This window comes from Quercus suber, unplaced genomic scaffold, assembly GCF_002906115.3.
Source record: "Quercus suber isolate HL8 unplaced genomic scaffold, Cork oak 2.0 scaffold_366, whole genome shotgun sequence".
NCBI lineage: Eukaryota > Viridiplantae > Streptophyta > Magnoliopsida > Fagales > Fagaceae > Quercus > Quercus suber.
In genome coordinates this window covers 325,125-341,345 of record NW_027069818.1, presented here as the reverse complement: position 1 = coordinate 341,345, position 16,221 = coordinate 325,125, and the positions used below count along the sequence as shown (strand labels likewise).

Genomic DNA, 16,221 nt, shown 5'->3' with positions numbered 1-16,221 from the left:
AAATAAATTAAGCAACGATTCACACAAAGCCCTATACTTGCATTCGAATGTCGTTAAGAGAGTTTTTTTTTTTTTTTTTTTTTTTTTCATCCCTTTTCTTTTAGCTTTCTAGTTTATTTGTTTATGCATAGTCTGTTAAAGAGTTTCATTTTTTTTCAAGGTACAAACAATTATACTTTATCTAATTTTTTGTTAATAAGCAATAAGCAATCAACAAACCCAAACCCAAACACCCACTAAAGATAATTGAACTTGTTAAGTAACTAGATTCTCTCTCTCTCTCTCTCTCTCTCTCTCTCTCTCTCTCTCTCTCTCTCTCTTTGAATAATTTGATAGTTACAATAAAGGGTAGGAGGGATTTGAGCAGTAGACATTTTTTGTTGGAGATGCCAGAACGTATTAGTTGAGTTACTGAACTCTTTTTTGATGTTATAAATGAAGTGAAAATTTAAATTTCTTAAAATTTAGAAAATAATATTTTAAATAATGAGTCAGTTTTATTTTGATGATAGAGTTTAATATTCTAAAGTAGACTATCTTATTATTTACTAAGATTGTCTCTAGTTATTGCCAAAAAAAAACCGATAGTCATTTAGGGCAACCTCAACTTTTAGTGTTATAAATAACGGAAGCTCAAATGTCACCATTGATTATGAAGTTGTTATGGCTTGAGAAAGATCACAAAATAAATAATAAGAACAATGAAAATTTGAAAAATAGACAATCACACACAAAAGAGAATACCATAGATTTAAGTAGTTCAATAATAGCCTACATCCATGGGTACCACATGATGTGGGCCAAAAACCTACAAGAGTATTGCTCGAGACACAATTTTTTTCATAATGATTGACTTGTCTTGATGTCATTGTAGTAATATCTCCTTCACCTTTATCTACCAATGACACCACTTTTATTATGCACCTGCGCGTCATTACAAGTCATGTCCTTAATTTGTGAAAATCTCATGGAAAATATTGCTTCTAAGACATAGTGAACACAATAATATTTGTTGGTAATGTGAGTTCCCTAGTGATTAGAGAACAATAATCAATCCACACTACTGGTACTGGTCGCAACTGCATTTTATGTTTTCGGATTTTGCCACACTCCATTCTCGTCGCAAGGGCAGAGTGTGATCCCCGGGCATTTAACTCTGTCCAAGTAAACCAAATCTGGGAATAATTCTTTTAGTTCTCTCCAATTCGTCTTCATTCCACTCAAGTACTGCAAACGTAAAGCCTTCACTTTCCACGTGCCTTTCTCCAAAGTTGTGAAGTTGCCTCCTCTTACGTAGAGTTTCTCTAGCATTGGCAAATCACCAGGTTTCAGCCAAGTCGGTGTAGAATAGGGGAAACACTGAAGATCCAGTTTCTCCAACTTATTTGGAAGTTTATCGCTCAGACGCACTGATGATGCTGCTGCTTTTCCAAGCGGTGATGTTTCATGCTTTGATAATTCGCCAGTTTTTGCTTGCTCTTCTGATTTTTTTGGCTGTACACCCCACGCTATTGTTAGCTTTTGAAGTGCTTTAAGCTCTAGAAAAGCGGCTAGATCTTCTGGTGTAGGGAAGTCCTTTGATGTAGAACAGACAGTACATGCCTTCTTGGAGTAGCAAGGGCGTAGGAAGTCACAACGAAAATCAAAGGGGAGTGCCAGTAGGGGCCATCAAAGGTAACAGTGTCGGAATTGCATGAAATTTGGCAGGTTGAAGGGAAACGGCGTTCTGATCCAGACTCATATTATGAACGTCGCCAAATTTTAGGCAAATTCCTTCGTTAAGGCCCCGAAAACAATGTTTTTGCTATTTATAGTAATATTTGTTTTTCCTTAATAACTTTTAGTTTAAAAGTCAGAATAAGGTCCCGTCTGTTTTGGAATGACCTTTAAGGTTAGTAGTTTACGATTCTACGTTTAACTCAATTTTGCCATTTTTGGTAAAATTCGGTAATTTTGTCACCTAATCGCTTAATTAGTGCGAATTAGGGTTTTAAACGTTTTTGCTTAGTATTTATATGTTTTGTAGCCGTCAAAGGCAAAACAGACTATTATCAATAAACACAGATATTTTGTCAATTTTCTCTTCTGGTGGATTCCAGTTTTATCTCCTTGTGGATTCAGGGAAACCCCTCGTGAATTCGAGGTTTACTACCCTAGAAACTAACAGTTTAGTTTCTGTTTCATCAAGAGAGTATCGTGTGTGCTCTTCTTCAGGCCTCCGCGACATCATCCTTTCTAGTTGCAATGATGGTCAGTTTCTTCAACTTCTTCAATCCCTTCAAATCTTCTAAAGTACCCAAGTTTTTCCTTTGTGGATCACCAATGATAAACCTGGACTTGGAGTTCTGAGAGTGAGGATAGCTTCTTGGGCATGTTACCTATAACATAACAGTGGGAAATATCCAAGTACCTCAGCTTCTTGAGCTTGCTTATCTCCTCTGGAAGTTCCTCCAGATTGTTACAATCCTTGAGATCTAAGACCACCAAATTTTTTAGCATGCCTATGGAACGTGGAAGCTTATTAATTCTAGAGATCCCTTGAAGGCTAAGGAACCTTAATTCTTCCATGGTCATCAATTCTTTTAAGAATTCAGTGCTCTTCACCTCAATGTGATAACCAGCAGATTTCTGCCATCTTCCAAGATAAAGAACTTTGACTGTTTTCATCTTCGATAACCAGTCCACATCTTTCGCTAAACTATTGAGCTTGACATCAGGGGAAGGGTCATTAAGATTGAATAAGGTAACAAGCTTTTCTTGTGAAGGACTTTTCTTTGAGGATTTTTCATTGCCTTTTACCAAAAATGCCATATCCAGTGTGCAATTCTCTATTACGTTCCCATCAGAATCAAATTCAAACTTCTTTTTTTCCTGGCAAATTGTAATCACAGCAGAACGCACAAGAGGATCCTTTTGTAGCTTGTGACTTCATATTTTCGCTTTTTTGTAGCAGGGTCGATTAAGCCCTTATCTTTAAATTCACCAAGAATTTCGTCAACAATTTTCTCAGGCGTTGAATCTGATTCACTTAAAATGCTCTGTCCGAGCCCCCAATAAGTCAAAAGCGTCCTCTTCACCACTGCATGTTCGGTGAGCACAGCAACGCATGACAAAAATTTATTCTTATTTTCATCAAGGCCTTCAAAAATTTCTTTAATTTCTTTATAAAATGAGCTAACTTTGAATTCTTCCCTCTTGTGTAGCTTAGGCAACACCTGGACTGAACCGCCCACATTAGACCCACTGCTTGTCTGTGATTGAGCCCTAGAACTTGTCCTGGACATTTTGCGGAGTGATGGAACCTGGTACTTTAACTTCATAAGTTCCCTGTTGATTTCGCTGAATGATGGAGCATTAGCATTACCGGTTGTTTTCTCTTCTTCATGCTTAAGTAAGTGATCAAGGTCGCCTAGACAAGTTTTTAGTTGTTTAGCAAGCTCGCTTTCTCCAAACCTCTTCAGTTGAATGAAGGAATCTTTAATTTGATTGAGATTGTTCTGTATCTTCTCAAGTAGTTGAGAGTCAATCTTGCTATCTTCTTTTCCTCCCTCGCTGCTGCCCTTTCCCTCCGATTTGATCTCCACCTTTGGACTGCCATTGCCACTGGTGGTGGCGGTAGTAGTTTCAAGAGAGGGCTTTGATTCGAAGATGGGGCGATGTTCAAGAGAAGGCTTTGATTTGAGGATGGGGTGATGTTCAATCAAATTATCTATGGTTTGAACAATTTTTGTAAAGGGCAAGGTTTCGCCAGGATTTGTTTGTTTATAGTCAGAGGAAGACATGGTTGGACTGATGGAGATGAATGTTTTGCAAATTGCAAGGGTGAGAAAGAAAAGTGTGGCCAAGCAACTTGTTTTGTATGACTATTAACACATATTGAGCTGAGTCCTTATGCAAGATTATATAATAAATAGAGTTTCAGTAAAAAGTGTTTCATTTATACTATTGTCTTTGGATAATTGAAAGAATTCACTTAAGGAAATATAATATGAGAAAAGGATTAAAAAAAATTTGAAACAAAGATAAAAAAAAACTTCAAATTTTTATGTATTTTCTCCGTAAAAAAGTTATAGAACTGAAAAGATACGGTGTTTGAAAGATACAGATGATAAAAATTTATTGCATTCCTCGTTTGTAAAAACGCTATAACACAAAACCATTTAAGGAAAAAGATCTACAAAATTAGGTAGATCTATAATTTAGACTGTTAGAGTATTTAAAAAAAAAAAATTGACAGTTTTAAAAAATTAGGGAATATTTTATATTTGTTTTTGATAGATACATGAGAAAATGAAACCCATGATTTCTTCTCAATGATTATTGTTACTTATTAAGAGTAATGGAGAAAAATTAATTAACTTCAGGTGAGATTAAATCTTGGATCCCTTTTTCAACAATGAAAGACTTTATCGGTTAAACAAATTAGAATTCACAAAAATAAAACTAATTCAGATTGAACAGACCACGAATAACTAATTAGATTTGACCAGATGATATGCTTAAATGATGTAATTAATGATAGAACCCAACGTAGTCAATCCAAGTATAATTATGGACTACCGCGCACCTTGGTGCAGTAGTCATTTTACAAGTATAAGTGCTTGAGGAATGTGAGAGGTAAGGGCTGCGATTCAAGTCTCCAAATAAGAGCTTCACACACATATATACTTAGATTAAAGTAGAATAGAATTTTTATGTTATATATATATACATATATATATGTCATTTTTTTTTTTTCCATTTATAAAGAAGAGAAGAAAGGAATTAGAGAAGAATATATTTGAATGATATTGGATGCACGTATAATAACAAGTGAGAGGACAAAAAATTCATAATAAGGAGATATTACAAGTATTATATGTTTTATCCAATAGAGGCATTCAAGGTTTAAATCCTATCTCAAGTATCAAATTATGAAAAAATAAACAATTAATGATATGTTTTCTCAAAAAAAGAAAAGAAAAACAAACTAAAAAGAGGCAATAATATCTAGACAAACAATCAATCCGAATTTCATTCTTAGTCTTGTCAAATTGGTCACGATTAATAGGCATTTTTTTGCTAAATAGCGTAATTTTAAGAAATATTTAAAAGAAACACATCTGGCCAAACTTATTTAGTTATATAGCACTTTTTTTGAAAATCGAGTCTGTCAAACTAGAGTTTCAAGTGAAACTCAAGTTTACCAAACTCAAGTTCCAAGCATTATGAGCTAGCCTGACAATCTGATCAAACATAATACTTGGAAATCAAGTTTGGTAAATTCGAGTATCACTTGGAACTCAAATTTGACAAACCTCAGTTTCATAAAAGTGCTAGATAATTAAATAAGTTTGGTCAGATGTGTTTCTGCTAAATTTTTCTTAAAATTATGCTATTTGGCAAAATTGGCCCTATTAATATTCCAAGTTGTTGAGAATATAAAATATGATATGGGCTGGCACAACAATCTGGTCATGATGATTGGTTAATGGCAATATAACATGTACCATTTGACTCAAAAGTTTAAATTTATATGAATATAGTCCAATTATGTTATGTTAGTAGCTCAATGTTGTCTTTAGCATCCAATGTGAGATTTCACATGGGAATATTTCAACAAAATTAACGTTTTTTTTTTTTTTTTTTTTTGATGGGAACAAAATTAATGTTGGTTCATCATTTTTATGTTATATATATATATATATATATATATATATATTTATGTCATTTGGTGATTTTTTTTTTCATTTATAAAGAAGAGAAGAAAGGAATTAGAGAAGAATATATTTGAATGATATTGGATGCACGTATAATAACAAGTGAGAGGACAAAAAATTCATAATAAGGAGATATTACAAGTATTATATGTTTTATCCAATAGAGGCATTCAAGGTTTAAATCCTATCTCAAGTATCAAATTATGAAAAAATAAACAATTAATGATATGTTTTCTCAAAAAAAGAAAAGAAAAACAAACTAAAAAGAGGCAATAATATCTAGACAAACAATCAATCCGAATTTCATTCGTAGTCTTGTCAAATTGGTCACGATTAATAGGCATTTTTTGCCAAATAGCGTAATTTTAGGAAATATTTAAGAGAAACACATCTGGCCAAACTTATTTAGTTATATAACACTTTTTTTTTTTTGAAAATTGATTCTGTCAAACTTATTTAGTTATATAGCACTTTACCAAACTCAAGTTCCAAGCATTATGAATTAGCCTGACAATTTGATCAAACATAATGCTTGGAAATCAAGTTTGGTAAATTCGAGTATCACTTGGAACTCAAATTTGACAAACCTTAGTTTCATAAAAGTGCTATATAATTAAATAAGTTTGGTCAGATGTGTTTCTGCTAAATTTTTCTTAAAATTATGCTATTTGGCAAAATTGGCCCGATTAATATTCCAAGTTATTGAGAATATAAAATATGATATGGGCTGGCACAACAATCTGGTCATGATGATTGGTTAATGGCAATATAACATGTACCATTTGACTCAAAAGTTTAAATTTATATGAATATAGTCCAATTATGTTATGTTAGTAGCTCAATGTTGTCTTTAGCACCCAATGTGAGATTTCACATGGGAATATTTCAACAAAATTAATGTTTTTTTTTTTTTTTTTGATGGGAACAAAATTAATGTTGGTTCATCAGATGACTGTGTCGTCGGTGAATTGTATGGGGATTCGACTGTTTATTATGCTTTCTGTTCTATATTTATTGCTTTCCCTAATACTGAGCCCCACTCCTTTTCAATTGCAAGTAATCAAGTATGTGGGCAAAATATTCTTTACCTGGCATTTGGAGTTCTTGCCTAGCTTTAGGTTTTCATTATTATTATTATTATTTTTACAATATAAAAATTTTATTCTAACATAATTTAAGTGTATGTGTGTGAAATTCTCTTCTAGAGACTTAAACCTCAGTTCTTGCTTTTCACACATAACAAACACTTATACTTGTAGAGTGACTATTGTATCAAGAGTGTGCAATAATCAGCTTTAGGTTCTTGATTACGTACAAGACAAGTGAGCTATTATGCATTTTCTTTTTCTTCAATTAGCAACACAAAGTCTTTTTTTGTGTAGGTGAGGTGTCTGTTGGTCTGAGACTGGGAGTTCGCCACTTGGCATTCATTCTTTCTTTCTTTCTTCCTTCGCTTTATCTTCTTCTTTAATTACTCTGTTAACAATGATATATCACTTTTACTTTTTCTCCAATTTGCTAGACAAGTCTCTTGGTGCCGCTCGACAAACTATCTGGCTTTACCTTTGCTCCTTATTACTTTCCTATATGAAATCTGAAATCTCACTTTTATGTTCTGTTCAGCTTGCAATGCATATCTCTTTTGTAAGGAAGAGAGATGTCTGCTGCGATTCTTTACTTGGAGGCTTGGAAACATTTGTTTAACTAAGTGTGGGTTTGGATCCACGTTTCTTGCGTTGCGTCTTCTGTGTGTTTTTTTTTTTTTTTTTTTCCACACGTTTTGCTTTAGGGGGCAATTATGGGTTTGGATCCACGTTTCTTGCGTTGCGTCTTCTGTGTGTTTTTTTTTTTTTTTTTTTCCACACGTTTTGCTTTAGGGGGCAATTATTACTGTTCACGCACCGTAGCGGCACTATTAACGCACTGTTCACAGGACCTACATCCACTTTATTAAAAAAAAATTAAAAATGAGTCTCACGGCACTATTCACACATTTAGAAATTATTTTACGACAGTATTTTCAGTAAAATAAGTTGTATTCAAGCGGATCTTAAATTGTAATTTTTATGTTTCTTCTTTGTATTTCAATTAATCGCAGACCCATGCGATACATGAAAATAGATTACAATTATGGTATAATGTATAATTTGCTTTCTAAAATTTGTTGAAGATAATTTTGTTCGCAATAAAAATTAAACAATTTCTAAAATTATTTTATCTTTCTATCTTTACCAATACTTCATTCTATTATTTTGTGTGTATTTAATTGATATTATTTCTTTATGTGGTGGTCCATATTCTTCGAAATTATATTATAATGCGTTATGTCTTTTTTTTCTTTGCAATTTGTTAGGTTCTAAAAGCTTAGAACAATTAGCAAATCATGAGCATAAATTTGTCTAGATATAGATTTCTAGATCTATAAGTTTGATTACACAATGATTAAGGTGTTACAAGTCAGAACACAAGAACATACAAGCTATAGAAAGAAAAATTCAAATTTTGTGAAATCTGATCGATTGAAAAGATTTGACCGATAGAAAATTGCAGAAAATCAGATTCTGCAGAATTTTAAATAAGCCTAACTACCCATTGGCCCATTATGTGATTAGGGTTTAGATCTATTTCACATAGTATATAAAGGAAACCCTAAGGCACGTTTTGGAGAAACTTTGGAGGTACTCTTGTAAGATCTAAAAGGTTTTGTACCTTCCTCTTTCAAAGTCACAACCAGAAATCATTCTCATACCATTAGAACCAGTAGATCTGAAGTTGCTACAACAAGATCAATGATAGCTAATGATTTAAACCTTCAAGGATGCTCTTGGAGTCACAAACTGGAGAGTTTGTGTTGCTAAACCTTTGAGTGGGATCTCAAAGTCACAAGCATGGGTGCTTGTGTAGTAATAAATCTGAAGAGAGAAGGAGTCCGTGCATTCAAAGCTTGCATGTGGTCATGTCAATAAGTTATTACTAGAGGTAGCAATAGATTTAGAGTTAAATCTAATTGAAAAAACTTCAATTCTGTTATGGTGGATTTGCTTTATCTTGAGGATAGGTAGGTCAAATCCTCCCTAGGTTTTTACCTTGAAATAGTTAGTTTCATCGGTTTTCCTAGATCATCATATCGTGGTGTTATTTACTTTTCCGTTGCTATGCATGATATGATATATGCTTGTTTAACCTAGATCTGAATAATAAACCTAATAATCAACTTGGTTAATTAATTAGGTAAAACAATCTGGTTTAAAGGGGCCTACACAAACAAACACAATTAAACTTTTTAAGTTTCAAATAAATCATTTAAATTCCTCATTTTCTTAAAGGATATTATTATAATAATTATGATAAAAAAATCATAATGAATTTACACTTAATATCACTCAAATAATTGAAAAACACATTCAAATGCATAGCCAATATTTTTTATTTTATTTTACATAAATTCAAGTTCTCACTTCCAAAATAACTATGTATTAACTCAAACAAAAATCAAACTAAAACTATAAGATCGAGAGAGACTACTTGTGATGGAAAACTAAAAAATACAATACTAAAACTTATTAACCCATAATAGAGTTTTAAAAAACACAATGATTCATTAATTTAAAGTAGAGTTGTAAGAAAAATAAAAAGGAGAGAGAGAGAGAGAGAGAGAGAGAGAGAGAGAGAGAGATAGAGAGAGAGAGAATAAAAAATTAATAAAAATCTATATAATGGAATAACATTATATTCTTATATAGTATCTTTATAACGTAATAGCATGACATCCATGAAATCAAAGAAAAAAAAAATATATATATATATATATAACAACTTAAAATTACAAAACTAAATCACATCAATCAAAAGTAGAATTCTAAATAATACAAAAATTCATCAACCTAAAGTAGAGATGCATAGAAAATAAATAAAAAAAATCCACCAAAAAAATAAAATTGAGAGAAGGAGAGAGAAATAACATTTTGTGTTTGGGAAAACTATGCAAAGAATGCGAGAGAGAATTGGAAATTTATAGTAAGATTACGGAAATAAGAAAAGCCAAAATTAAAGGAAGATAAAGAGATAGAGGACAAATGATATTAAGGTTGTTAGTAGTGGGGATTGAGAAAATAAAAAGGAAAAAGGGAGGGGGAAAGGTTGAAGAAAATATAACAATAAGTTAAGAAAATTAATAAGAAGGAAAAAAAAAAGTTAAGAAAATTACCCCCAATATATTTTTTCCTTGACATGGTTATGCTACCCCAAATTATGGGAATGAATTGGATAAATGTGTGATGGGCAGGTGTGTGTTCAATCTCACGTTAAAAGTTTATATACTAAGTTGAAGTGGGCTATATATGTCATTATGAGGATTCTAATTGTGACTTGACTAGTCTTTTGGGGATATAGTGCATATGTGGCTAGCACTTGCTTGAGTTGTGACAACTACTACAAAAATAACCATATAACATCATCTGGCTTAGGAGAACTAAAAGAATGTTAAGAATTCAAGTGGGGAGATTCTAATATCCCAAATTATGTGGATGGATTGGATGAGTGTTGTGTAAATGTGTGTTGAGTCTCACAACAGATATTTACTAGGTCGTATTGAGTTATATAAATTGTGCGTAGCCCTAATTGTAACATGATTATTCATTTTGAGGAATCTACAAATGTGACTAGAATTTTCTCGGGTCATAATGGCGCCATACTAACGTTTAGTTTTCAGATATTTTTATCCATCTCTCTAGGTTACACACATTAGAGATTTCATCTTTTAGGGTTCATTTGATACAACTATTTAAGAATTAGCTCTTTAAAAATATTACTGGTTTAATAATCAATGAATTAAAAAGACACTAATTGAAAATTAGGTGGAGCACTTAGTAATATTAGTTGATAATGATAACTAATATTCGCCCTAGTTTATACTCATTTGAAATTCTATCTTTTAAAGTGCCACATATATTTTACTCTTCTTTTTTAAGGAATTCGACCAATATGTTATTTTGAAACTATTTCTTACTTTAAATAAATTAAGCAACGATTCACACAAAGCCCTGTACTTGCATTTGAATGTCGTTTTTTTTTTTTTTTTTTTTTTTTCCTTCCCTTTTCTTTTAGCTTTCTAGTTTATTTGTTTATGCATAGTCTATGAAAGAGTTTCATTTTTTTTTTCAAGGTACAAACAATTATACTTTATCTAATATTTAGTTAATAAGCAATAAGCAATCAACAAACCCAAACACCCACTAAAGATAATTGAACTTGTTAAGTAAGTAGATTCTCTCTCTTTCGCTCTCTCCTTTTTGAATAATTTGATAGTTACAATAAGGGGTAGGAGGGATTTGAGCAGAATACACTTTTTGTTGGAGATACCAAAAAGTGTCAGTTGAGTTACAGAACTCTTTTTTGATGTTATAAATGAAGTGAAAATTTAAATTTCTTAAAATTTAGAAAATAATATTTTAAATAATGAGCCAAAGTATACTATCTTATTATTTACTAAGATTGTATCTAGTTATTGCAAAATAATAATAATAATAATAATAAATAAATAAATAAAATAAAACCAATAGTCATTTAGGGCAACCTCAACTTTTAGTGTTATAAATAACAGAAGCTCAAATGTCTCCATTGGTTGTGAATCTATTATGGCTTGGGAAAGATCTCAAAATAAATAATAAGAACAATGAAAACTTGAAAAATAGACAATCACACACAAAAGAGAATACCATAGATTTAAGTAGTTCAATAATAGCCTACATCCATGAGTACCACATGATGTGGGCCAAAAACATACAAGAGTATTGCTCCAGACAATTTTTTTCATAATGATTGACTTGTCTTGATGTCATTGTAGTAACATCTTCTTCACCTTTATCTACCAATGACAACTTTTATTATGCACCCATCATAACAAGACATATTGAACACACAAGAATATTTGTTGGTAATGTGAGTTCCCGAGTGATTAGAGAACAATAATCAATCCACACTACTGGTGCTGGTCGCAACTGCATTTTATGTTTTTGATTTTTGCCACACTCCATTCTCGTCGCAAGGGCAGAGTGTGATCCCCGGGCATTTAACTCTCTCCAAGTAAGCCAATTTTGGGAATAATTCTTTTAGTTCTCTCCAATTCGTTTTCATTCCACTCAAGTACTTCAGACGTAAAGCCTTCACTTCCCACGTGCCTTTCTCCAAAGTTGTGAAGTTGCCTCCTCTTATGTAGAGTTTCTCTAGCTTTGGCAAATCACCAGGTTTCAGCCACGACGGTGTAGAATAGGGGAAACACTGAAGATCCAGTTTCTTCAACTCATCCAGTTTCAATACTGATGATTCTGTTGGTTTTTCACGCTTTGATGATTTGTGTGCTTTTTCTGGCTCTTGTGCAATTTTTGGCTGTACACCCCAGGCTATCGTTAGCTTTTGAAGTGCTTTAAGCTCTTGAAGGGCGCCTAGATCTGTTGGTGTAGGGAATTCGTTTCTAGTTGCAATGATGGTCAGCTTCTTCAGTTTGTGCAATTTCTTCAAATCTTCCAAAGTACCCAAGTTTCTCGTTTTTGAATGACCAATGATAAACCCCTTAAGGACTTGGAGTTCTGTGAGCAAGGATAACTCCTTGGGCATGTTACCTAGCAGATAACAGTTAGAAATATCCAAATACCTCAGCTTCGTGAGTGAGCTTATCTCCTCTGGAAGTAGCTCCAGATTGTAACAATCCTTGAGATCTAAGACCACCAAATTTGTGAGCATGACTATGGAACGTGGAATCTCTTTGATTCTAGAGATCCCTTGAAGGCTAAGAAACTTCAATTCTTCCATACTCTTCAATCCTTTTAAGAATTCAGTGCTCTTCACCTCAATGTGATAACTAGCAGATTTCTGCCATCTTCCCAGATAAAGAACTTTGAGTGATTTCATCTTCGATAACCAGTCCACCACGTTCATATCTTTACTCTTCTTCCTTACTAAATGAATCAGCTTGGCATCAGGAGAATGCTCATTAACATTGAATAATGTAAAAAGTTTTTCTGGATCTAAATTCGGCTGATCTCCCTGTTGAGAACGACTTTTGTCATCAGAAGCTTTTCCCTCGTCTTTTACCAAAAATGCCTTGTTATTCGGTGCAGAATTCTCCTCCACGTTCCCATTAGGATCATAATCAAACATGTTTTTTTCCTGGAAAATTTTATTCAGAGCAGAACGCACAAGAGGATCCATTTTGTAGCTTCTAACTTCCTGTTTTCGCTTATTCATAGCAGGCTCGATTAAGCCCATCTCTTTAAATTTCAAAAGAATTCTGTCAACAATTTCCTCAGGCGTTTCTGATTTTGAATCCTTTAAACAGCCCTCTCCGATCCCCCAATAGGTCAAAAGCCTCCTCTTCACCACTGCACCTTCAGTGAGCACAGCAAAGCATGACAAAATGAACTTCTCTTCATCTTTCTTAAGGCCGCCAAAAATACCTTCAATTTCAATGTAAAATGAGCTTTTAGGGAACCTTTCACTCTTGTGTAACTTAGGCAACTCCTGGACTGAACTGCCCTCATTAGACCCGCTGCTTGCCCGTGAATGAGCCTTCGAACTTGTCATGGACAGTTTGCGGATTGATGGAATCTGGTACTTTATCTTCATAAGTTCCTTGTTGATGAAAGTAAGGTAGTCAGATAATGGAACTTTAGGCCTGGATGATGGAGCATTAGGAGTAGGACTAAGGGTTTGTTCATTTTTGTCTCTCACAGTCCCAAATTTGGCTTCAAGGTTGCGTAGATGAGTTTGTAGTTGCTTAGCAAGATCGCTTTCTTCAAACTTCTGAAGTTGAATTAAGGACTCTTTAATTTGATTGAGATTGTTGCGTAACTTCTCGAGTTGTTGAGTGTCGCTTCTGCTATCGTCTTTTCCTTTCTTGCTGCCGTCCTCTCTGTCCGATTTGTCCGCCAAATTTTTCCCAGTGGACGTGCCTTGCTCTGAACTGCTATTCTCGTTGGCGGCCGGGGTGGTGGTCGTGTCAGTGGTGTTGGTGTTGGTGTCGGTGGTGGTTTCAGCAGAGGACAATGATTTGATCAAATTGTTTATGGTATCAACAGGTTCTTTTAAGAACATGGTTAGATCCATGGACATGGAGATGAATGTTTTGGAATTTGCGAGGGTGAGGAGCAAAAGCGTGGCCAAGCAACTTGTTTTGTTTGACTATTTAATGCACATGGAGCTCCGCTTATGCCAGATATAAATAAGCTAAAAAGTGGAAGGCTTTATTTGGTTGGGCAATTAAAAAGTAGAGTGAGAAAATAATGGAGATGAAAGAGTAAAGGAATAGAAGAAATTTAATTTTCTCTTGTGTATTTGGTTGGAGAATAGAAAAGTGAAGGAATAAAAAGCTCTTTTAATTAAATGCACCAAAAATATATATCTCACTAGTTGAGTCACTGGTCCAACTGGCTTGGTCAATCCAACTATGGTTTTAATATAGATATTCAAGTCATTAGGTTGTTTTTCTCTTTTAGTAGGATAAAGACAACAAAACTTGCTATCGTGCTTTTACATGGAAGAAATAAATTAGAAGAGTAACTCTATATAAAGCTAAAACTAAGAGAAAATTCAATTAAATTTTAAATTTGATTCTGATCATTGTTTATATTTGTGCCATGTGTTTTATCTAAATCTGTTTAATTTTCGTTCTTTGTGAGTTAATGTTTTGCAAAAGTCAAAAAATCTAATATAAATAAACCATCAAAAACCAAATAAACAAAAAAGAAAAGAAAGAGTAAACTAATGTGTTGGGAAATTTAGACCCCGGTTGATAGAATTAACAAGTTTTAAACTCAAATAGTTAATTAGATTTATTATGAATAAAACTTGTTAAAACAAACAAACATCAATATCATGTCAAAATCATGTGCAGCGAAAAATAAATAAGATAAGATATGATGATTTAGGAAAACCAATGAAACAAACTAGTTTCACAGTAAAAAATCTAGGAGGAAACCTTCCCGAAAAGCAATCTACTATAGTAAAGAGAAGTTTCAGATCTAGCACAAAACCTTTGTCCCTAGACTCTACAATCCCCGTAGATGAACTCATAGTAGAAACTTTTTACCGCTTCAGAACCTTTGAACTTTTCAATATATGAATGCCACCCTTTAATGATGCACGAATCCCAATACGTGACTAACCAATTATGCGGATCCCAGTACGTGACTTTAATCACCAACTGGAAGAAAATTGTTGGCTACAAAATTCTTCAATTCATCCACGATGAAGATCAAGAAGCACTTGGTTAACCCTAAGGCGCAAAAGACGCAGTAGCTTCTTTAAAAAAGAATAAGGCATCGGTCACCTTTTGCATATGTTCTCCTTGTATTCTCTCATGTGACGGCCTCTAAAATAAGCCTTATATAGGTCTAGGGTTGTGAGAAAAGAAACTCCACACAAATACAAAACCCTGGCCCAAAAATTAGATCTGAAAATTCTGATTTCCGTAACCTCGATAGATACCTCGATAGATAATATCTGTTGAGCCTTATTAAACCTCGATAGATAGCTAGGTGTCGAGGAGGTGTCGAGAAGCTGTCGAGGGGACAGGAGCTTTCTCGATCGATCCACCGACTGTCGAGAAGGTGTCGAGATTGCGATAACAATCAACTGAAGAGCTCGATAGATAGCTAGCTGTCGAGCTATCTGTCCGCAGGTGTCGAGCTATCTATCCAGTTTTATTGAACACCTTTTCTTTATTTGTTTCTTGGTCCAATCTTCATGGCTTTAATACTAAACTTGAACAACATGTTTCTTGAAGTATTAATCACATCCTAGATCTATCCAATTACAAGTAAAGTGCGTTTTGTCGAAGGATTAACCAATTACATAAATATTGACATATGTTCCTAACATGAATCACATATGTCCTAACATCATGTGTAAATCCCTAAATAATATATATAAAAAAGTGAGTAAAACTCATGTATATATCCATAGTTTTAAAAAGTGTAACTCTTACACTAAGTATAATTTGAACTCAAATAAATGTGTAATTGTGATTCTTTTTAATTGTATCTTACTATGCACAAGTTATACACTAGTTTGAATGATATTGGAAGCACATAAAATTACAAGTGAAGGGATACAAAAATTAAGGGTCCGTTTGGTTAAAGAATCCTAGTATTGTTGTTTAAGTATTATAAAAATACGTGTAGATTAAAAGGTGTTGTGAAAATATGTGTTTCAGTATTTAAACACTAAAAGCTATTATTTAAACAAATGTACCTAACATGCTGTGAGATATTTTAACTTAGAAGTACTATATGTTTTCTCAAAAAAAAAAAAAAAAAAAAAGCAGTAATATCTAGACAAATACCTATATAAAAAAGTAAAAAAAAAAAAAAAAAAAAAAATCGATCCTAATTTCATTTGTGGAGTTTTCAAATAGTTCACAACTAATACAAAAAATGACATGATAATTTAGTGTTTATAATTGATTAATGGCGTAAATGCACTTTTAGTCCCTTTTGCACTTTTTTTTTTTTTTTTTTTTTATTTT

General features: G+C 33.1%; 2 protein-coding genes across 2 annotated transcripts; both read right to left on the bottom strand.

Annotated features, from left to right (window-relative positions):
- Positions 1-1,086: 1,086 nt before the first annotated feature.
- Positions 1,087-2,811, bottom strand: LOC111999763 (disease resistance RPP13-like protein 4). The gene is made up of 2 exons (XM_024031880.1): positions 2,332-2,811; positions 1,087-1,602 (listed from the first exon to the last, which is right to left on the bottom strand). Exons 1-2 carry the CDS (start codon positions 2,809-2,811, stop codon positions 1,087-1,089), a joined length of 996 nt encoding a protein of 331 aa, XP_023887648.1.
- Positions 2,812-11,705: 8,894 nt separating this feature from the next.
- On the bottom strand, positions 11,706-13,802 carry LOC112031831 (uncharacterized). Its single transcript, XM_024064544.2, has one exon. It carries the CDS (start codon positions 13,800-13,802, stop codon positions 11,706-11,708), a length of 2,097 nt encoding a protein of 698 aa, XP_023920312.2.
- Between the last annotated feature and the right edge of the window lie 2,419 nt (positions 13,803-16,221).